Source organism: Mus musculus, chromosome 5 (genome assembly GCF_000001635.26).
Source record: "Mus musculus strain C57BL/6J chromosome 5, GRCm38.p6 C57BL/6J".
In the NCBI taxonomy this organism is placed as follows: Eukaryota; Metazoa; Chordata; class Mammalia; order Rodentia; family Muridae; genus Mus; species Mus musculus.
This window is the reverse complement of record NC_000071.6, coordinates 112,688,610-112,712,196: the sequence shown is the minus strand read 5'-3', so window position 1 is coordinate 112,712,196 and position 23,587 is coordinate 112,688,610. Positions and strand designations below refer to the sequence as shown.

The 23,587-nt window shown below is 48.5% G+C and overlaps 1 protein-coding gene across 2 annotated transcripts in view; it reads left to right on the top strand.

The window, feature by feature from the left end:
• Window positions 1-23,321, top strand: part of Myo18b (myosin XVIIIb) — a 207,586-nt gene extending 184,265 nt beyond the window's left edge. For both annotated transcript variants that reach the window (XM_006535262.3, NM_028901.2), the window contains 2 exons: window positions 18,862-20,101; window positions 23,100-23,321. In XM_006535262.3, coding sequence (XP_006535325.1) covers window positions 18,862-20,089 — 1,228 coding nt within the window. In that variant the 3' untranslated portion in view covers window positions 20,090-20,101; window positions 23,100-23,321. The remainder of the gene's footprint in view (window positions 1-18,861; window positions 20,102-23,099) is intronic.
• Window positions 23,322-23,587: the final 266 nt, after the last annotated feature.

The following is a 23,587-nucleotide window of genomic DNA, read 5'->3' as shown; positions in this document are numbered from 1 at the left end:
ACCCTGCTCTGTAGTCAGTGCTCACTGCTATAGAAGAGACCAAAAGGGGAGGGTTGTCAGTGCATAGTCTGTAGTCGGTACTCATTCTTCCAGACCTTTGTGTCTGGCTGTGTGAGCTGGGCAAGTCTCTTGACTCCTCTGCTCCCGTGTCCTCACTATGAAGCCGGGGACATTGTCACATGTCATGAGATGAAGGCTGCACACGCTGGCTTCACAGCGTCTAGAAAGAGATCTACCACAAAGCTGTGTCGGTAGCACGAGCCTCTACCCAGTGCTCTGAGGAATTCCAGGAGTGGGTGGCTCCGCTCACCTGTCACAGAAGATGATCTGAGAGCCAGAAAGAATACACAGGTCTGACCCTCACTCAGGCAGGGCATCCCCAGTGGCCCAAGTGGCCCCTGCTAGTCCTAGATCGGGTTTTTGTGTCAATTTTTTTTTAAATTAACTTACAGACCAGTGGATTTCCAAGGCTTTGTCATGCATTCTGATTTTTTATTAGAGTTATTAGTTTTAGTTTTATTAATCCCCCCACCTTCTCCTCTATAATACTTCCTGTCTTTACTGAAACATTTAACCATTAGGCGTTTGCCTCTCTCCTTTCATGGCCCCTGTGTTCTACTGTTCCCTCTGATTTTTGTTTGGATTGGAAGATTTCAGGTTTCCATTACAACTTTTTCGTGCACGCTTCGTTTTTGTTAACCCCCCCTTCCTCACCCCCTCTCCTCCTATGCTTATACCCCTCCATCTCCATTTTACCTCATCCGCTTTCATTTTACTTGTATTTTACCACCCCCACTCTTAAAATGTCAGCCCCATTTCTGGTTTCTTAGCTCCCAGATACGTCCTTGTTAAGCATACACAACAAAAGAGTTAAAGTAAGTATTCCCACGAGTTGGGTCATGCAGAGTTTGTCTTTGGGGTCAGGGTGATGTCATTTCCTGTAAGTTTTCCCAGTTCCATCCGCTTATCTGTGAACTTCATAATTTCATTTCTTTTTAATGGCTGAGTAATATTCTGCTGTGCATGACCACATTTTCCTTACCTGCTCTGCAGATGGCCATCTGGGTTCATTCTGTTCCCGGGCTTCCGAGAACAGACCAGCTGTAGACGAGGCTGAGCAGGCACCTTTGTGGTAGGGTGGACTCTTTAGGTTCTTGTCTCAGAGCGGTAGAGCTGAGCATACGGACCTTCTGGTGTCCACAGTGGCTGCTCAGGTGCATGTGACCACCAACAGCCTGTCACCATCCACATCAGCCTTTGTTACAGTTTGTATCCTCATTTCTGCCATCCTGACTGGAAACCCCTTCCTTTAAGTGTATTTATAACTGAAGATTCTACACATCCTTGAGTGGAAGGGAACCCTGGGGTGATTTGGTTAAATATGCTCACTAGAAAGACTGAGACCTGGACATGAACGTATGTGACACACATTGATTATGAGGACTGGTGCCAAGGCCACGGATCTTCACTTACTTATAACTCTCTTTCATCTATCTATCTACCTATCCATTCATCTATCTATCCATTCATCTATCTATCTACTATTTATCCATTCATCCATCTATCCATTCGTCTATCCATTCATCTATCTATCTACTATCTATCCATTCATCTATCTATCTATTTGTCTATTCATTCATCTATCCATTCATCTATCCATTTATCTATCTACCTATCTACCTACCTATCTATCTATCTATCTATCTATCTATCTCTATCTATCTATCTATCTATCTATCTATCTATCTATCTATCTATCTAATATAATACTGAGGTTACAGGACCCTGAGGCAACCTCAGATAAATACATCTTAGGGCTCAGCCTTTTCCCCCTTTACAGTCCAGGATCTCAGTCAGAGTGAGTGGTTCCACAGTTGAGATGCATTCTTTCCACATCAATTAAGATAGTCTCAGATAGCCGTGTGAAGAGACCCTCATCCCAGATAATTCTAGATCCTGTCAAATTGAGCTTGACTTAGTTCCACACCCCATTTTCAAGATCAGTGAACAATAAGTATGTTAATCACCCAGTGAACTGGGTAACAACCTAGTGAATAGGCTAATCACCTGGTGAATGTGTCAATTGCCTGGTGAATATGCTAATCCCCTAGTGAATATGCTAATTGACTGGTGCAATGTGCTAATTCCCTAGTGAATATGTCAATTGACTGGTAGATATGTTAATCCCCTAGTGAATATGCTAATTGACTGGTGAATATGCTAATCCCCTAGTGAACAGGCTAATCACCTGGTGAATAAGCTAATCACCTGGTGAATATGCTAATAACCTGGTAGAAAAGCTACTTGCAGTGGTTATCTCTCTGCCCCCTCACCCCCATTTTATCACAGGTACAGAGACTTTCTCCACATGGGTTCCTGGAGAATTCTTGCTTTGGAATCCCACTGTAATTGTACAGAATTTTAAACTCCCTTTTCTCCCTTCAAGGGACTAGAATTCAAACCTATGTATGATTTCTGAGAAATATTTGTAGCTGGATTTAAAGTGCCCAAGCTGAATTGTTTTTAAAAAAGAAATCTCCATTAGAAAAGAGTTGGATAACAGAACAAATACAGTTATTATGGTAACGAAGGCAGTATTAGATTTTGTCTGAAAAATCAGAAGAAATGAAAGGTAAGACTGAATGTGTATGAGAAAAAAGGGGTTAATTTCTCCATTACCATGAATTAAACAAAATGATTCACCTCAGGATCTTTTTACCCATGGGTGTGTGTGACCAGTCTTCCTAAATCACTCAATATTTTAAAGAATAAGCTTAGACAAAAGACCACGCCCCCTGCCCACTCTTTAACCTTAGCTCTCTAGCAAAGTGGTCAGCCCTCTTCCATTTGGTGTGGCCCCCCTCCCAGACCTCTCTGCATATTTATAAACATCTGCACTGCTCACAGCAGGTAGCACCCATAGGAGCTTTTAGAAGGCATAGCTGATGTACTGTGTGGTGTGTGCTCTTTATAAATCCATATGGTATCTTTCCATCCACAGTGTGTCTTGGGATTTTTCCTTACAGGGCCCATGACTCTATCTTGGCCTCTTGAATCCCCATGGGGATTCTTAAGTTCTAAGTTGCTCTATTTAGCTGTGAAGACCATATTTCACTTTCTGTTGCTTTTCAGACACTTGCCACAAGCTTTTTTGGCTTCAACAAATCCATGTCCTTATGTGTTGACTCCCCGGGGTCAAAGGGGACTTGTGTTTTGAACTTGAATAGCTGTCAGTCACAAAATCAGCATTGTGTCCCAACCTAGATGGGGGTGGGGGTGGGGTAGCTCCTGCAAACCTAGCCCTGAATTACCTAGTGCTTGACAGGGCTCCATTAGGGTGCTTCTTGGACATTTCCAGTTTGGATGATAGAGAAGGTCACTCTAAAAACAGAAGGGGTGGGGGACTTCTGCCAGGATCTGAGAGCATTGGCATGTTATTTACAAGAGGATGTCAGCTCCAGAGAAATACAACAAAGCTTTGTGACTTATGGCCAGCTGGGACCAAGCAGCTACCACTGATAAATGTGAGCTCTTCTGGAGACAGACACTAAATTACCTCCTTGGCCCCAGAGGGGGAGCTTAAGGTTTGGTGGTGGCAGCTGACTTGTTTCAGTACCACCCTCCAGACATCTGGGGTGGGTGCTTCTAGGACTGCCCAGGGGTATGGGTAGAAGCTGTTCTTTCCTGAGTCCTGCTGCATCTAGCACCCACTTCCTGTCCTCTGAGACCATCTCCCTGCTGGAACCCCTTCAAGAGCCTGGCTTTCTCACTTCCTTGGACATTCAGGGCTTTTCTTGGAGGGTCTGGGCCATTTCATTCTTGCCCCTCACTCCACAACCAACAGAGCCCTAGCCTTGGTCACAGGTTCTGTTTGTCACATGCTGGCAGTGGGCATTGCTCAGTTTCCATCCTCAAGGGAACAGCTACCGCTCTGCTCCGCCCAGCATCCTGCCCTCTCCTGCTCCCTCACCCTCCCTCCCTCCCTGCTCTGGGGTCCTCTGCTTCCTGACTCTCCCATCGCTTCACATAGGACTGATTCCTTTCACCCTCTGTCCACATCCAGGCTTCTCAAAAGGGGAGGCTTCATGCCCTTCTTCACTTCCTCTCTCCGTGAGTGTGCCCTGGTTTACCTCATCCCCAAACCTGCTCTCACCACTTCACTGGAACTTTCTTTGGTTTGGGTTGGCTTGTTTGTGTTGATCTGTGTCTGGTTTTGTTTGTTTTAGGAAGGGCCTCTGTATGAACTCTGCCTGCCCTGGAACTCACTCTGTAGACCAGGCTGGCCTTACTCTCACAGAGGTCTGCCTGCCTCTGTCTCCTAACCCCCAGTGCTGGGATTGAAGGTGTGTGTCACCATGAACTTTCCTATTGTGCTAGCAGCTTCCAAGGAGACATAGTAGAGCCCCCATCCCCCACACTGTCTTTTTCTTGATTTTTTTTTTCAATGTCTGCAGCATCCAACCCTCTGCAGAGCTTGGTTCCCAACTGCACCCACCTCTCTCCCCCAAGATTCTCCTTAAACAACCCTTTCTGTAGCTTTTCCTTTCCACCCCCTCCACAAATGCTGTGGTATCCAGGTACAATCACCCACTTCTCTCCTCACCCAAGGACAAGCAATCTGTTCTCTTGTGGTTTTTGGCTCCACAGCCACAAAACTTCTCAGATCTAGCAGAGTGGTTCTGGTCAGCGTCGGTGACCTGCCAGTCATCCCACAGTCAGCCCTGGTGACCTGTCAGTCATCCCAGCAGTCAGTGCTGGTGACCTATCAGTCATCCAACATTCAGTGCTGGTGACCTGTCAATCATCCCACAGTCGGTGCTGGTGACCTGTCAGTCATCCCACATTCAGCCCTGATGACCTGTCAGTCATCCCACAGTCAGTGCTGGTGACTTGTCAATCATCCCACAGCACAGTCAGTGCTGGTGACCTGTCAGTCATCCCACAGTCAGCCCTGATGATCTGTCAGTCATCCCACAGTCAGTGCTGGTGACCTGTCAGTCATCCCAATAGTCAGCCCTGGTGACCTGTCAGTCATCCCACAGTCAGTGCTGGTGACCTATCAGTCATCCCAATATTCAGCCCTGGTGACTTGTCAGTCATCCCACAGTCAGTGCTGATGACCTGTCTGTTATCCCACAGTCAGCCCTGATGACCTGTCAGTCATCCCACAGTCAGTGCTGGTGACCACTTGTTCAGCCAATAGTCAGCACTGGGGCATTTGGAGTTCTCTCTGGGCTCTCTCCTGAAGACATGTCACAGTGCAGTAAGGCTTGTGGAGGTCAGGCTATAAAAGATTCTACCTCACACAACCATGGAGTTCTTAATTGCCGTGTAATCACCTCTAATTACTGCTGTCCTGACTGAATGGTATCGCTTAGTCTGACTAAAAGATGGCATTACAACCTTGCTCCTCCCCTGGGTGGGAAATTTTCTTTATAATCACTCCGGCCATACTCTTGGCTTGATCTTTTCTTCTTCTTCTTCTTTTTAAATCTATTTAAAGGAAAATAATCTAGCTGCACAACAGCACCGCCGCTCTACCCTACCCTGCTTGGTGTTATTTTATTTGGCTCACTTGAATTAGTAAAAAAGGTCTAAATTACAGGGTATTGTTTATAAAACAAAATAAAGTTGTGTTACTTAAGGAAATGCAATTACTCTGCCCCAGACTAAAGCCAAGGAAAGCCAAGGACCCGTCAGGAGTGTTGCTTCCATGATTAGATAAGACTCCGCGGTAATTAGCTCATTAATTATAGATATGTGAATGGATGGGTCTTAGCTTAAAAACCTTGTTCTCCGAGTAGGCTCCCTTGTCTCTGCCAGTCCTGTTTCTACATGACTCGGTGTTTACCCATCTCTGTAGCTTAGAACGGGTGCACAGGGTGAACACACTCTGAACATCCTTGGTGATTGGGCCTCTTGGGGAGAGGGCTCCTTGTCTTCCTAGGCATGAGGGTTCTCTATGTACTCAACAGTATCAGGGGCCAGTAGGAAAGATGCTGAGCTGCGGAGGGAGGGGGGATACTCAGTGTGAACCCTTGGCCCCAAGCTATGGAGAGCACTGGTGAGAGAGACCAAAGCAATCTATGGTGGATGCAGGGCTTGTCCCCCAGGACCCATGTGACTCCTGAAAGGGCTTCCGTGTTCTTTTCTGTCTAGAAGCCCGAGTTCTAGCTAGTGAGGTCCAGAAAACATTCGGAAAATGGGAGGCATGTGGCTGAGGATGTGGCCGAGTGGGTAAAGTGTAATGTGCACGTAAGAAGCACATAAGCTGGTGTAAAGGCGTGGATCTATAACTTCATCACTGGGGAGATGGAGGCAGTGAAATCCTTGGTGTTCACTGGCCTGACAGCCTAGTCAATCTGATACCTCTTGGTTCAGTGTTAACTGCTTTCAGAAAGCAAGGTAGTTAAAGAACAAGAAACCAGATATCAACCTGTGTCCTGCAGGAACACACGTGAGTGCACACACGCATGGACACACACACACACACACACACACACACACACGAAAATCTTAGGCTCACCTAAATGAACTTCCAATGACTGGAATCAATCACTAGGGATAAATGAGCTGGAAGTCTGATTGACTTCAAGTTCTGTTAAATAAACTTATTACTGAAATGTACATATAAGCAGGTACATCTTGACATAGCATTCAAACACTGAGCAAAGCTGTATCGTTGCCATCCAAGCCTCCTTGGCCCACTAACATCTTGGTCTCCTCCCTCTGCAAAGATAACCTCCCCGTGCTGACTTCTAACACCCTCCATCAGAAGGATCTGGCTTTGAACTTATGCATACGGCAGTCCCTTGTGTGTGTGCACCTCGTGCAGCAGCTTCCTCCCTTCCATGTTTATGTATAGTCTATGAGGCTGGTCTGCACTGTTGTATATAAACAACCTGGTGGATCCTGGGTGCCGTAGTCCATCTTGGTAACATTCCCAGGAACGTCTGCATCTCCTCCCAGGGAACAGGGTTGTCCATGTTGGGAACAGTAGCTGCTGGTCTCTAGTGTGCAGAGGTGGGGGACACGGCCAGACATCTTATGACCCACATGACAACACCCCTTCCACAAGGAAGCTTGTCCCCCAATCCACAGGACCATCTGAGTCACCACCATCTCCTTCACATCTTGTGCTTTACCTCCTAACTCCAGGAATGGCTTGTTTTTGATAAAGTCAGTCAGACAGTTAGCTTCCAGCAGTTGCTGACACAGGGACTGGGTTCCCCACTGATGTTGGGCATGTTCATGGTTTAAACGCCAGAGCAACCTAGCTGGCCGCAGCCCACCTTTATTTGATCCAGCATACCCCTCCTCCTATCTCCACTATGAGAACCCTCCTGTCTTCTGTGTTGGCCTCCAGCTCTGTCCAGATCCTCAGTCAGTACCTGGGTGACCTTCAGTTTCTGTTTCTTCGTTGGCATTTTGGACCTTTCCTCCTTTGCCAGTCACCCTGATACACGGATTTTTCTGGAACATTTGTGAGCATTGGGTTCTTCCTAAATGAGTCCTGATGTGAGGGATACTGCAGATAGATAGCATTTATGCATGTACCTGCCGCTGCAGGGTGATGCAGTTTTGTCTGACCGGTGCAGACCAGGGCTCCCAGGGGTACTATAATCCTAGTCAGTTCTAGCCAAGTGATAACACAGAGTTGTCAGTGCCCTGAGCCCTAGGAACCTCTTTTTGCCGTCTTTAAAAATTAGCAATTCTAGCAAAAATGACTAGAGTCACATATCAGTTTTAGTCCGTGCTTCCCATGTAACAAACCTTTCCACCTATGTTTTCAGCCAAGGCTGTTTTCTACAAAAAGTCTGATGAAGTCGTTTCTTTGTTTCTCCTCCCGCTCTCCACTCCGTTTTTAACTTGTTAGTGATCTATAGCAAATCTTTGCCTATTCCAGACATAAGTTCTCTGTAGGGGAAACGGATCCCCTCTCCTTCAGAGGCTGACTGATCTTTAGAAGCCAATCAGCTGCTATTTGGGTAAATGGCTTTCTACCACACTGTCACCCTATTGATAATCCCCCTTTATATTTAGTACCGCACTGTGATCCAACTAATAATTTCCCTCCATTTCATCTTCAAGTTCTGGCTGCCTCAGTGACTCTCTGAAATTCTTTAAATCTAAATTCAGCTTGTCTGGTTTTCCTAAGTAAGGATTTGGTGCAAATGGATCCAACACATCTGGATGCTGCTGGGACTTTCAAACTTCTTTTGCTAAATCAATATTTTTGTTTGTTTTCATGTGTCTCAGGGTCTCTCCCCTTCTCCTTCAGTTATAGCTCGGTGGCCTTACTTCTTCTTCTGGATGATCAGCGCCTTGAACTAATGGCTAATTCACTTTCACAGCCTGAAGCATGGAAGCACTCAGTAAATGGGTCTAGACAGATGTAAGAATGGAGAGAGATGGATAGATGAGTGGATGGATGGATGGATGGATGGATGGATAGATGGATGGATGGATGAGCGGATGGATGGATGAGCGGATGGATGGATGAGTGGATGGATGGATGGATGAGTGGATGGATGGATGGATGGATGGATGGATGGATGGATGGATGAGTGGATGGATGGATGGATGAGTGGATGGATGGAAAAGTGGATGGATAGATGGACTGATGGATGGATGAAGAGATGGATTGAGGGAGGAAAGAAGGGATTAAATAAGGGGATGGGTGAATGGAGGGATGGATAGATAATTTCCTTCCGCTTAGAACTACATTATGAGAGGAACCTGCCTTTATGAATACGTCTACAGTTTGCCAGCAGTTGCCATTGTGCCATATCCAGTTGAGGTCCAGGAATGGGAAGTGACACAGTCTGCTGAGGATTTGCTTAAAGAATGCTGATCCGCGCAAATCCACAGTCTGGTTGGAGATCTTAATCACATCTCATATCTTTCAAAACTGGGAGGAAAAAAGTTCAAAAGTTTCAACAGTAGAACCAGTGTGTCCCACTCTCCCAGTGCAGGACTAGGGAGGTCACTGATGCTCTCTGTCTAGGGGCAAGATAGAAGACGTACAGGAGCTGAGGTTGCAGCACCAGCATGGACCTGATCCCTGGAGGTGGACAGCGCTCTGTAGAAATGAGGCCAGGCTCTTGGAGAACGTGTTCAGGGCTGCATGTTCAACACCCGTTTTTTCAAGCTATTGTTTTTAAGTCACAGGAAGTGGCTTTGGCTAACTGGGGTTTGATTGAAGCATCCTACATAAGGAAGATACGGCTGCCCTCTGACCTCCTCACAGCTCCCTCTCTGCTCTCTCACTCACTCCAGTCCATAAATCCTTTCAGGGAACTTGACTCTGGGACTTCATAAAGGAAAGATGTGTATGGTTAAGAAGCACACATTATTTGGAGGAGAGATATAGTAAGCATGAAATTATAATACAGAGTTATAATACAGGAGCATTGGGGGTGTTGAGAGCCCTGGGGGCCAGCCTGGCTTCAGAGGCATTGATTTCTCAGTGGGACTGATCACTGAATGGTGGTAAATGTGTCAAATTTTATATATACAGCAAGGGACCCTTGGAATCACCTGTAAGATTCTACTTGACTCCTCTGCATTCCTCCCCCCATCTCTCTTCCTTTCTTCCTATTTTAGGTGTGTGCACAAGGTGCATATGTGTTTGTCCATGTTTGTGTGTGCCATGCCTGTGCAGGTCAGAGTCAGCATCAGGGGTTTTCCTTCATCAACGTCCATCTTGCTTTTCGAGACAGGGCTTTTCAGTGAGCCCAGAGCTCATGGATTCAGCTTACATCTTTGGCTAGCAAGTCCTGGGGCTCTGCTTATCTCCATTCTCCCAGTGCCAGGATCACAGGCATTCGTGGCTGAGCTGAGCTGCTTATGTGGATATTGGGGATCTGGACTCTGGTTCTTGTCCCTACATGGCAGGCATGTTAGTAACTGGGTCATCTCTCTCTCCATCTCCCTTTAAGGAATGATGGTGTCCAGTCACCTTGGCCTCTCCTTTACTTTGGTGGCTGTCTGAGTTTTTCAAAGCTGACATTATTTCTGTCTCCATACCCCACCCCCCTTCACGGTTATCCCAGGCTCGCAGACATTAGCAAGCATGTGGTGTCATGTTGGATTCCAATATGCATTCGCCCCAGTTGTCCCCAAATGGTCTTACATAACCCGGGGTTTTTAAAGGAAGGATCTTATGAGGAGGTTAATTGTCGTGTTTGGTTGTCTTCTAAGGCTGGTTAGGCAGATAAGAAGCTTTGTGTTGGAGAAGTCTGAGGCTTATAGACTGACTGGGCAGGGAGCACTGTCACTCCCCACCGGGTCCCCCATTTTGTGTCTGTCTGTCTGTCCAAGCTCTACTCTTGGCCCCTCGCTCTCTGCCTCTTTCACCGAAATGGATCATCTTCACTAGGTTTCTGGAAATGATTCATTTCATCAGCACAAGCTTTGTCCACGTGTTCAGAGTGCAGAACATGTTCAGAGTGTGGAACTGTAAGTGTGTGTGTAATCTGCAGTGCTCAAATCAGGACCTCTTGAATAAGCTCTTCCATCTCCTCCTCTAAGTCTTCCATTTCCATGTGCTGGGATTTTTAGAGGCCTCCCAGTTCTTGCAAAATACATCACAAGTTCCAGTAGACTTTGGTGTCTGTGCCTCGGTATAGGACATGGGACTGTACTTGATTCTTATCTGAGTCTTGATCCCTGTTCTTGGCGTCTTCACTCCCCACTCATCCCAGTCTCTGGCAAACCAGACAGACCCTGCTCCTGATGTCTGTGAGAGGGGCATGGGCAAAGCTAGAAAAGCCCTGTGAAAGAAGGTCTGTGGGTGGGGTCCCCTGAGGCATCTCACCAAGCTGGTTTCTGTGTGGAGGACTGACATACACTGAAGTATCACAAAGAACTGCAGACAAGGCTGGCTGCTGTCCCACCCCACTGCATAATGCTTGACTTTCTCCAGTGTCCACACGATCAGTCTAGGAGAGTAGACACAAGGACAGCCTCCTGCTGACCTTTCTCCTCTTTGGCTGAGTCACTCCCTTGGTGCCCCTTGATTCACACCTTTCCTCAGCCTGTTGTTCTCGACGAGCCTCACTTTCCTGCCCTCAATGTGTAGGTAGTCATCATTGCCTGCCAAGAGTTTTGCAGATGGAATCAGCTAATATCTGGTGGGTGGGACCCTCCCCCTCCCTCCAACCCTCCCTCCCTCCCACAACCTCTTATCCTTCCAAATCCATGAACACCACTCATTGCCTCCCCTATTCCAAAGCCTGAGTCATTCTACCACCTCCAGAAAGCCTGTGCTCCAGGCTCAGTACAAACGGTGAGCTCCCTTGCCAGCCCCAAAGCTGCATCCATACCCTGGAACTTCCTGCAGAGCAAACCCTTCTTCAAGGATGTATACAGAACTAGCACCAAAGATTTGCACTCAAAGCAGGGAAAGCATAGCCTATTTTCTGCTTCTGTATGTCAGCCCAGCCTTGAGACAGACAGACCAGGCTGGGTATCCTGCAGTTCCACTGTTCCTCAGAAATCCCGCTAGCCCTTCTGAGCCTCAAAGTTCTCAATTGTAAAATGGGACAATAAAGGGTAAGGAGGAAGAATGGCTAGGAGGTGAGGATCTGGCACACCATTGGATGTAAGCCCATCTCCTTCCATTTATCATGTATCTGGGGCTTAACATTTCTGTGCCTCTAGTATGACAAAGGAAGTTCACAGTATCATGTGCTTCAGGGAACGTGATGCTGATGCAACCCAGTGATGTGTGTGATGTGTGCCTTGTGTTCAGTCCCAGGCACCATGCTGATCTTCAGCATTTGCTCTCTTGAACTTGGTGCTTGCACCACAGGGTTATCTTCGGAGGAAATCCACTTCTCACCCCGGACATCACAAGTATTACATATTAATTACTTATTAATTTGCTCCATGGTTTCAGGGTGTGGGTGAGGAATAGGGGCAATGGCTCACCTCTGGGGGTGACTCATAATGTCATTAAATCTGCATTGAGTCTCCTGTGGCTCCAACCGGCTCCGGCTCCGGCTGGATGCTGAGGCAGGAATTGAAAATGCCACCATGCAGTTATGTCTGACGCCAGGTCCAGAGGCCTGTGAGTTGGAACTGGCCTTTCAACTCACTATGTCATGATGGGCTTTGAGAGGACATGTGAAAACCTGGGTAAAACTTCACCTACAGACCCACCCCATCCCTCAGCCTTGGAGGGGAGGGGAGGGGACCTGGGAAGAATAAAGCACAAATGGCATCTGGCCTTTAAGGGTCCAGGTCCTAAATCCACTTTGCAGGAAGCCCACAAGCAAGTATTCTCACCTCAGTGAGCCTCAGTTTGCCCGTATGTGAGATGGGGCAATGATACTGATCTGGGTGACATGGTACAGCGGCCTCACCTCCTGCAGTCAGGATTCATAGCACAGCTGCTACAGTCACACTGGGGATAAAAACACAGGAGACACATCCACCAGACAACCTGGCAGGGGAAGGGCATGCTCTAGTAAATCCACAGGAGATCCGTTCTCAGCAGCTGGCTTCTTCTGAACATGAGCCATACCTAAAAGTCACCTCTCCATCTCTCCTTGTCTGCTGGTACAGGTCTTATTTGTTCTTTAACATCTGTGCTCAGTGTGGGGTCTTCCTTAGCCCCAGCTATCAAGGACAAATAAGCAGACAGGTGTTAAGATGCTAAAATAGATTAAATTAGTGAAGAACAACTCTTTGAAATGAATTGGCATTCACTCATTTAAGGGTACTTGGTTTCTGAACACCCCCACCCCCACATACACACACACACAGATGCCAACAATTGTGATACTGTCCAGATTGGTACCACCCACACCGACCCCTCACATCCTAAGTCACATTCTGACACCCAACACACTGACGTCATTTACCTGCTGGCTGAAGAGCGGTCGGAGTGTATCGTTTAAGGAAAACGGCAAGATTGTGCGGATTTGGTACAGTTGCGGTTGTTCTTCAGATATTTTTGGTCTGGTTGAGCACACACACATGCAGAATCTGCAGCTGCTGAGGACCAACTGAGTGTGTAGATAAAACTATAAGATGTGTTGCCTACCCTGAAGTCCTGGGATGGTTGGAGGCTGACCAGCATACACACCTCATCTCTAACTCCTAATAAGACCCTGAGACCTGAGACTTGCCCCAGAAGAAGCCTAACTTGGAAAGAGGAAGATCCAGGATTTGAACCCACTATTAATTGCTTAAAGACTCATTTTCCTAACGTTGCAAATTCCAGGATTCCAAAGATTTTATCTATTAGGCAACCAAACACACAGGATGCTTCTATATAAAGTTCCTATGGAATCAATGGTCAGCACTTATTGCACTCTTCCTGTGTTCTGGGCATCAGAGAATCACTAATAACTAAACATATTGAGCTGAGAACCTACTGTGTGCCAGAGGACTGATGACTGCCCTCACCAATCCATTATGTGTTTATGCTGTATGCTGGACCAGCTAGCACACTTTATACCCATTTGCTAAGCATCTGCTATGGCCTAAGGCACTAGGCAGTGGTGGTAGACACAATGGGTATCTCTATCCTCTCTGTAACACTGGGAGGTGGATGTGCCCCCTCCCATTTTTCAGTAGAGGAAATTCTGGCCTAGAGAATGTAAGGCAGCGATCCCAATGACAGCATCATTCAAGACAGCACCAGATAAGGTCCCCAACAACCAAGATCTGACGTCAGTGACGGTGTGAGCTGTGTGTCACACACAGAGTCTGTCAAAAGGCCACAAGAGACAAATGCATTGCTCTGTGTTGACTCTCCTACATGGGACTCCACCTTGGCTACCTCCTCTCTGTGTGCCACAGGGATGTTCCCTCTCCCATGCTATGCCTGGAGGTCAAAACTCTTGCTTCTCAGGGTTGCCATGGAGGCAGAAGAGATGGCTGTCCTCTTTCCTGATTCTAGGGCAGGGCCCAACAGGTTAGGGTACCATAACTGTAATTACTGACTAATTCTGCACTTGAATATGAGAGCCACCTCAGTGTTTGTTTTTTGGAGTGACTAAGGGACAGGCTTCAGAAGTTCCTGAGATATCTCAGGAACCTCCCTTCAGAGCCCACCCCTACCCACCACCTGACATTCATCACCCTATCTCCCAGCCGCTCCACCCTCAGTACTGTAGCCAGTGCTCTCCTTGGCCAGTGCTCTGAGTGTCAGTTGACATCTTTGATATCTACCAAACATCCATCACAAGAAGCTCTCTCTCTCTCTCTCTCTCTCTCTCTCACACACACACACACACACACAGAGAGAGAGAGAGAGAGAGAGAGAGAGAGAGAGACAGAGAGAGAGAGAGAGAGAGAGAGAGAGAGAGAGAGAGAGAGAGAGAGAGAAGCTACCCTAGAGGACACCTGGACGGCAAGAATGAGTGTCACAGGTCTGGGTGCCTGACGACAGGCTATGGTTAAAGGCTCCAGAGCTGGGACAGGATATGCCAGCCTCAAGTGGCAGAGTCAAGATTCGTTCCCCAAAGCCCAGAGGATTTCTGGATCAATAAATCCCACAGTATCTGCACAGAATTGGCACACAAAGAACTTCATACACAGACATCTGATGCAGACAGCCACAGGGAAGGCTGAGAGGGACAAGGGACGTGGAATTATCTGTCTCCGCTTCTCACTCAACACCCCTGTCCCCTGCAGTCTCCACAAGAATCCACTTGACATGGCTTGTGTCCCTGCTGATCCTCAAAGGCACCAGGCATTCCCACGAGGCAGGGCCCAGCCCTGCTCATGAAGCCAAGGCCATCCACACCCACAGCACTCATGGCCCCCACCCCGGGCCTCCTGCACCTTACAATGCAGTCTGGACTGCAGACCCATGTCTGGGATCCTGGCTGATCCTGCTGCCCAGTGTTCCCCCACCTGTTTTGTCAGAAATATAAATGGCAGTACTGGATTGTCCTATGATTCTCATACCCCTCCCCCTGCCCTCACCTTTCTGCCCCTTCCCTTCTCCAGCATCTGAGCTTTTCATCTTCCTTCCAGCCCTAACCTCTGGAGGTCTACCAGTTGTCTCTTCCTTGCTCTACTGTTGGTCCTTACAGCTCCTAGACTTTCCTTTCTTTCTTCCTGTGTCTCTGTCCCTCTCTTTCTCTTTTCCTTTTCCACCCTCCTCCTTCTCTACCCTGAGTAAGTCCACTCAGGACTTATTTACTGAGCACATACTGTGAGCCAGGCTGAGTACTGAGTATCTCCAGGACTGAGAGACAGCAGTCCCCCCCCCACCCCCGAGTCCCAGGCGGAAAGCATGCTGAGTGGCAGGCGATGGATGAGACTAAGGCCTGAGATACATTCATCACGCCCACCTCTTTTCAGGGCCAAGACAGCATGGAAATAACTTTTGTCATCTCAGCTGCAGCCCACTGGCCCTGGCAGCTCAAAGCTGTTTATTAAAAATGAGAATGAGATGAGCAGAGTGGATGCCACTTTGAAGTGTGTAGTATGTGTGGTGTGAGTGTGTATGTGTGTGGGTGTGGGTGGGTGGGTGTGCATGTGTGGGTGTGGGTGTGTGTATTCACATGGGTGTGTGGTGTTTGGGGGGGTGTAAGGGTAAGGGTGTGCATGTGTTGGTGTGTGAGATGTGTATGTGCCCATGTGTATGAGTGTATGCATGTGAATGTGAGGTGTGTGTGTACATAGTTGTGTGTGTGTGGTGTGTGAGTGTGTGCTTATATTAGATGTGTTGGTGTGTATGATGTGCATGTGTACACATGCGTGAGTGTGTGCATGTGTGTGTGAGGTATGTGTGCATAGATGGGTATGTGAAGTAAGCTGTGGTGTGTTTGTGATGTGCGTGTGTACACATGTGTGTATGCATGGGTGTGTGCATACATATGTGTGTGGTATGTGTGTATGTGTGTGAGGTGTGTATGTGCATAGGTGTGTGGTGTGTGTTTATGGTGTGTATGTGTTTGTGCACACATGTGTGTGTGGTATGTGTGTGCATGTGATTGTGTGTGAGATGTGTATGTGTGTATGTGCATAGGTGTGGTGTGTGTGTATGGTGTGTATGTGTGTGTGCATACATGTGTGTGTGGAATGTGTGTATATGCGGTTGTGTGTGAGGTATATATGTGTGTATGTGTATAGGTGTGTGGTGTGTGTGTATGGTGTATATGTGTGTGTGCATGGGTGTTTAATACATGTGTGTGTGGAATGTTTGTGTATGTAGGTGTGTGAGGTGTGTATGTGCATAGGTGTGTGGTGTGTGTGTATGGTATGTGTGTGTATATGCTCCTGCATGGGTGTGTGTGATGTATAACAGTATGTGTATGTGTGTGTGCATGTGTGTGTGGTATGTGTGTGTGCGTGAATGGGTGGTGCATGCATGTGTGTGTGTGTGTGTGTGTGTGTGTGTTGGAGGGAGACATTCTAAAGCACTGCTCTCGAAAAGCAAGCCTTCAGGTGACTGGGCAGCCATTAGGCTTCACCCTCGGTGCTCAGGCAGGTCCAGCTGTGACAGGACAGGAAGTGACAGGCAAGAAGCGGGAATGAAGGCAGCTGCTGTGGAGAAGCGTGAAGCTTTTGTTGTAGCACACGGGGCTGCCTGCTTCTTGCTAAGTGATGCAAGGTCACTGCCCATCTGGTGGCCAGCCATTCTCACTCATGATCTCACTGGGCTGAGTGGTGGGCTGTGTCTGCAGGCTGGGAGGTCGGGGAATGGGATGCTAACAACCAAAGCTGTTAGCAATCAGCTGTTACTCATTTCTGCGTTCTTGATTACGGAGTGGATGCCAAGCACAGAACTGAAAGCTTTTTCTTTGTTTTCCTAACCAACTGTCTATGAAGCCAACATTGTAGAGCCCCGACAGTGGGGCTTCCTGCAGGGTGGGAGGCAAGAGAAAACAGGGCTGGGGCTGGGCAGGTCCTGGCTCACTGCTGTTGCTTATACTTGTCCTGCAGGGTCTAGCATGAAGCAGGGTTCAGTGAGCACAGCCAGCCCTATGCTCCATCCTCATGAAACTGTTTAACCCATCACAATCTGGCAGCATCTCACAGGGGTCACACTGGCAGGATCCTCTAGGAGAGAAGCCCATGGATGAAGCTCTGACCTCCAGTGTCGTGGCCTCTAAGTCATGATAACAAAATGCCATAGTCCAAGTGGCTTATAAACCACAAAAGTTGATTACTCAACATCTGTAGGCTGCAAGTCCAAGTTCATAGTGCCAGCAGATTCAGTGTCTGGTTCATGGGTGTCTGTCTTCTCTATCCTAGTGTGGAGGAATGGGACCATTAGTTTGTCTGGGGCCTTCCCCATCCCCACTGCGTGTGTGTGTGTGTGTGTGTGTTTGTGTGTGTGTGTGTGTGTATGTGTAGGCCAGAGGTCAACCTCAGATGGAGCCTTTGTCCACTGTCCACCTTGCGCTTTGAGGCAGGGTCTCTCACTGTCCTGGAGCTTACCAATTAGCATAGCTGGCTAGCGGTCTGCAAAAGCCACCCATCTCTCCCTCCTCAGTCCTGAGGTGACACACACAACTGTCACACCAGCATTCATACGTCAGGTTAGGTCCTCACATTTGTGTGGCCACTGAACCATCTCCCCAGCCCTGCAAGAGACTCTCCCTTCAGATTCTATTGTCTAGCACCTGTGGGGTATAATCACCAGCTAAAAATAGAGGGCCCACTGTGCTTTCCTGTCCTGTCAGCCATCCCTCAGTGTGTTTTTATCCCCAGGCTCTAGAGCCATATCCCTGTGTGATCAGAATAGAAGTGGAGATTCCCAGCCAGAGGCAAGATGCCTTCCTCCAAGCTTTGTGCTGGCTTCCCAGCCATCTTGGCGTGTGGCAGACCTTCCACACTTGTCCCCCTTGTCACAGAGCCAAGAGGCAGCCAGAGCTGGGGTGCACCTTGCTTGGTCCCACCACCCTGCTGGCTTGCTCTAACAGCTGTGTCCTCCTTGCCCAGATCTGACATCTGACGTTCTCTTCTGTTTTTAAATAAATTATGAGACTTTACTGGTGGGTAGACAGGGGCTTGTTTCCCTGAGAGGGAAGGCATGGACATTTTTTATTTATTACAGGAAGCACTGCTGGCCTGCTACCTTCCTCCTTTAAACAAACAAACAAACAAACAAGCAAAAAACACCCTTTATATATGGTCTGTAATTCCCTCACACACGACTCAAGACTGCTTTGGGGGTGTGGTGCACAGCTGTCACAAACTGCTGAACAAAAATGGAACCCTGTGTCCCAGAACAGAAGCTGCCTGTTGCCCCACCACCACCACCACACCCATGCCCCCTTGAAGAGTTGATTTCTTATGAATCTTTTCCTTTAGGGGAAATGATATGAACTGCCCCCTCCCCCATCCTCCACTTCACGAAGCCATCAGAGGTCTCATAAAAGACTTCACCGAGATACAACGGGGGCGCCTAATGTTCCAGCACCCCACTTGTTGCAGCTGTCCTCTGAGCTTGCCCTTAGATAAGCCACACCTGCGTATTTCCCCCCTCCACGTTTGGAAAAAGGAATTACTCACTCAGCGTACCTCTAGGGTGATGTTCTACCCAGTCAGAGAGAAGGCCCCGGTAAGCCCATGTCTCTCACAGTAGTAGCTCCTGGGTTTATTCACTCAGATGTACTTAGCTGTGTTTAATTATAGATAGAAATTACACCTCCGAAAGCAACGCGAAATCATTTACGCAGCTGGAGGCTCCACATCGAGTCACATGACTCACTCGAGGCTGTGGTATGGTCGGCCTTTACTGAGGCAAAATTGGGTCACGTGACTCACTCTAGGCTTTGGTAGCGCCTTTACAGAGACAAAATAGCACTCACCCCCCAGGCTTAGCAGCTCCCTAGATCCCGTGAATCAAGGTTTCTAGTGATTGTCTTTTTTTTCTTCTTGACACAGGGTAAGTGAAGAAGCTGGAGATTCTGAGAGGCTGAGAACAGCATCTTCGGCTTTGAGCGGAGCCTGGGATGCTGCCAGAGATGCCTCGAAGGCCGGTTCTGCCTCTCTCCACCCAGTCTTCCCACAAAAGCCCTACCATTTGGGGGATGGGGAAGGCTTTGCTGTCCACAGAAAAAGCACCCTGGAGCGTTCAGGCCCCCTGTCCTCGTCTCCCCCTTCCCAGCGCACGGCTGTGTCACCCCCGTCCAGAGACAAGCTGCCCAGCCCGTCAGCGGCCCTCTCAGAGTTTGTGGAAGAGCTACGCAGGAAGAGAGCCCAGAGAGGCCAGGGTTCCACTCTGCATCTGGGGGATGGCCCTGTGCTCCCCATCTTCCAGACCACCCGGGCTTCCTCACTTAGGAGAGGCAGAGCCAGTAGCGATGAGGGAGACCTCTCGCTGAAGACCAGGGTGAAATCTCCTCTGGGAGCAGAGGGGATCCCCGGGGCCACAGCCGGTCTCTCCCGGTCCACCAGTCTCAAGTGCATCTCCTCAGAGGGTCCAGAGGACATCACCCTACTGCCTGACAAACAGAAGACACGCTTTGGCTCCTGCGAGTCCCTCTTAGAATCGGGACCCTGCACGAGGAGAAAGCTGAGCTCCCCCACGGGACTCCTGTCACCTACGCTTCGTCCCAGGCGGCCATGTCTGGAGTCCTCCGTGGACGACGCCATCTCCTTAGAACTTGGGAAGGAACCTCTGGTCTTCCAGAATCGACAATTTTCTCACCTGATGGAAGAAACTCTGGACAGCGACCCATTCAGCTGGAAGCTTCCGAGCCTCAACTACAGACGCCAGACCAAAGTGGACTTTGATGACTTCCTCCCGGCCATAAGGAAGAGTGATACTCCTTCATCCGGAGCTGCCAAAGATGGGAAGGAGGCTTCGAAGCATCCTGGAGTCCACTTTGAGATGGGAGAGGCTGCCGACCGCTCCTTTCTCTCGGGGATCAAAACCATCTTGAAGAAGAGCCCAGAGGTCAAGGAGGACCCCGCTCACCTCTCTGACTCCTCCTCCTCCTCCAGCTCCATCGTGTCCTTCAAAAGTACAGGCGGCACCGGAAGTGGTCCAAGAGTCCCGAGACTCCAAGGTGACGGCGGGGAGCGGATGTCCCCCGAGCACAGAGATCCTGGCTCTGCAAGGAGAGACGACGATGTGGAAAGCATAATGAGGAAGTACCTCCAGCAGTAGGGACCACTGCAGGTAAGGACAAACTTCCAGGAAGGACAGACAGCAGCTCGGACAGCCTCCGGGGAAATGGGGCTTGCTCAGCTTTAACCCTGGGGTGGCTTTGCTTCAAGGTGTCAAAGGCTCTAGCGGAAGTCACAGGTGTCTCTGTAAGACGCAGGAGGATGCATCAGAGGGCAGAGGATCCTGAAGGATGCTGCTACAGTGGCAGAGGGGCTGGGGTGAGACAGCTCAATGGGCAGAATGCTTTCCCAGCAAGAATGATGGCTTGAGTTTGGATCCCCAGCACCTGTGTGAAAGCCAAACGGGCATAGTGGCCAACCATCAACCTCCTAACTCAGGAGATGGAGACAGGGGAGCCCTGCCTGGCATCCAGGCATGTCATTGTCACACAGACAAGCCCTGGGTTCAGCAAGACCCTGACTGTACATATTAAGATGGGAAGAGAGTAAAGAAGGCACTTGAAGTCAGCCTAGGGCCTCCCCAGGTGTAAAAAGAGAGAATGACAGGTTTGGAGAGATGGCCCAGTCAATAGAGCCCTGTAAGCCTAAGGCCCTGGGTTTGATCCCCACAACCCATTGTAAAAACGCTGCCTGTAGTAGTGTGTGCTTGTAACCCTAGCACCAGAGAAGTGTAGACAGCAGGTGACTGGGGCTCATTGACCACCCATACTGGCCTAATCAGTAAGTTCTAGGTTTAGTGCTGTCCCCTAAAGCAAGGTGGATATTTCCTGAGGAACCACACCTGAGGTTGTCCTCTGACCCTAGTGGGTACACACATGTGCACATGTACACAAAGACAGTGCCAGCCCATTAATGTCTCCATTGAGTCCTGTTTACCTAACTACTTTCCATGTGGGGTCGAAGGGACTGCTGCGACATTCTGTCTACAGAATATTCTTACTGAGCCACCCAAGGCCAGATTGGAGGATGCATGTCCAACAGTGAGATCCGATGCTTGCTTTCTCTATAGAGGGAAACTAGGGTTCAGAAGAGGGGGATCCAAAATCATACAGAGTCCCAGAGCAGCAGTGAGGAAGCCAATGGGATTTTCTCCACCGCCACCTTCCCTTAAACAAGCACAGGGCATGGGTCTGTCACATGCAGAATGACCTCCTTCAAACTCATGTATTGGCTATTGGTTGCCCTTAACAATAATCCAAGAGGCTACCTACCTATCTCCAATTCACAGACTGACCAACTGAGGAGAGCTCAAAATCACCTGGGCAGATCTGAGACCCTGAACCCCAGAATCCTCCCTTGTCTCTCCAAGGCTTGCCTTCTGCCTGTCACCCAGGTGTCCTAAGCAAGGAAGTCAGAGATGCCCTGTAGCCCTCAGCTGACACAAGCATCTCACTACAGGATCTTGAAACCCGAGGCGGAGATGCCAAGCATTTGCACAGCAGTTGCCTGGTGTGTGAACCGCCACAGCTGCCAGGCCTCCTGGCAGCCTGTGCTCACGTTCCTGCTCCTTTGAGAGATACCCTCGGGCCACTGTAAAGTCACTGCCCCTTCCGCAGAGACCTGCTTGGGCTATATCCGAGCAAATTAATTTGACTTAGCATGGCCTTCTCTTTGCTCTCAATTACCGAGTAAAGATCTGATATTCATTTACATTATTATGCTCTCAGGGACATGGGAAGCCGTTTCAAAGGCCAAGAAAAGAGCATATGTCCACAAGGGGATGGTGCCTGGTACACGCTGGCCTGGAACACCTTGTCTCTGCCATTTTTTTTTTTTTTTAATTCAAGTGTCCTCTTCCCTCCGAGGGAATGTTCACTGTACTGTTGAACACTGGCTACACATCTCCCAGATTTCCAGTCTGGGGTTCTAAACCACTCTGCACAGATCCGCTCCCCAGGCAAGCCCCAGCTTCAGCTCATCCCTCCCCCATTGCAAGCCATGAGCTTATGGGCAAGCCATGGGGTCTTATCCTCAGTAGGGTAGTTAGTGAACAGTAGCCAGTACCTGAAGGTTTAATGAGAATTCAAAAAATCAGCAGGGTTGGTGGTATACACGTATGACGCCTGTGCTGGGGAGGCTTGGGCAAGAGAGTCACAAGGTCAAGGGCAGCCAAGGGTATGTAATGAAACTCTGTCTCAAATACGCATACATACATACATATATACACATACACACATATGCACATGTACATATATACACATACCCATTCATAAAGACACATTTATACATATATGTATACATACACATATACACATGTACATATACATACACATACATACATATACATATATATATACACATACATATACATGCACACACATTCATGCATACATACACTTCATACAGACACAAACACAGATATATACATATGTACATACACATGCATATATATGTACATATAAACACACATACATATATACATTTATATAAACACATGTTCATACAGACATACATATACACACACACATACATACATACATACACACACACAGACACATATACACACACATACACACAAATACACAAATACAAGACCCAAAAAATAGCTTGGCCTTTGCTTAGTGGAAGGCAGGTTACTCTAACTTTATGTCCTGTGCAGGCCTGCCTCCTGTGATCCAATTATAAAGAGGAAAAGTTCACAGTGGCTCAGGGTTCTGGAAACTTCTCTGTGGCTTCAGGACTTTGGGGAGTACCACAGTGCAAAGCTACTCCCCCGGGGTAGATAGAAAAGGAGAGAGAAAAGGAGACTAGTGTTCATAGAAGCATTATGGGGGAGAGGGGTCCCCCAGTAGCTAGAAACAGCTTTTCAGCATCCCCCAATAGCATTATGCAAAGCCTTTAAATTTGGGCCTTTGGGGACAGTCCAGCTGGTCCTTTAGGAATCTGTCCTGCCTTCCTCCAGAGGTGTCTCCTCAGTGCCCCACATTCTCTCTGTTAAGCCCCCCTTCCTCCAGGCTTGGAGAACTCCAGCTTGCCCTCTCCTCTTCCCCATGAGATCTTCCCTGCTGTCTTCTCAGCTCTCTCTAACACTCACCTGTGTTTGCTTCCAGCCTCCCCAGACACAGCTGCTGTCAGAGACTCCCTACTCCAAAGCACTGGAGAGAAAGAAAGAGAGAGAGAGAGAGAGAGACCAGGCTCCTGGGGCCTGCTATCCAGAGCCAGAACACATGGCCACCCTCAAGACATAGGATGGGCCCAGAGAGACATGTCCTAGCAGATCACCAGGCTATGCATATGCTTGGTCTGTATTCAATAAAGTTGCCTTCCCTGGAGTCTGTGTGGTTTCTCTGTTCAGGCATGGCCATCTTGGACTCTGTAGGGTACAGGTGGGGCAGTGAGGGTCCAAAAGAATAAGATCAACACAGGTACTTAGTAGAATGGGCTGAATGCTGCCTTTTCCCTCCAGCCATGTCTACAGGCTCTGACCTTCCTCTCCATCTAGCCATTTCATCTTTGCAGAAGTGTGACCACTGCTAGCAAGCCTTCCAAGATCCCTCCACTCTCTGCCCTGTGGGGTGTGTGTAATTTATATGTATGT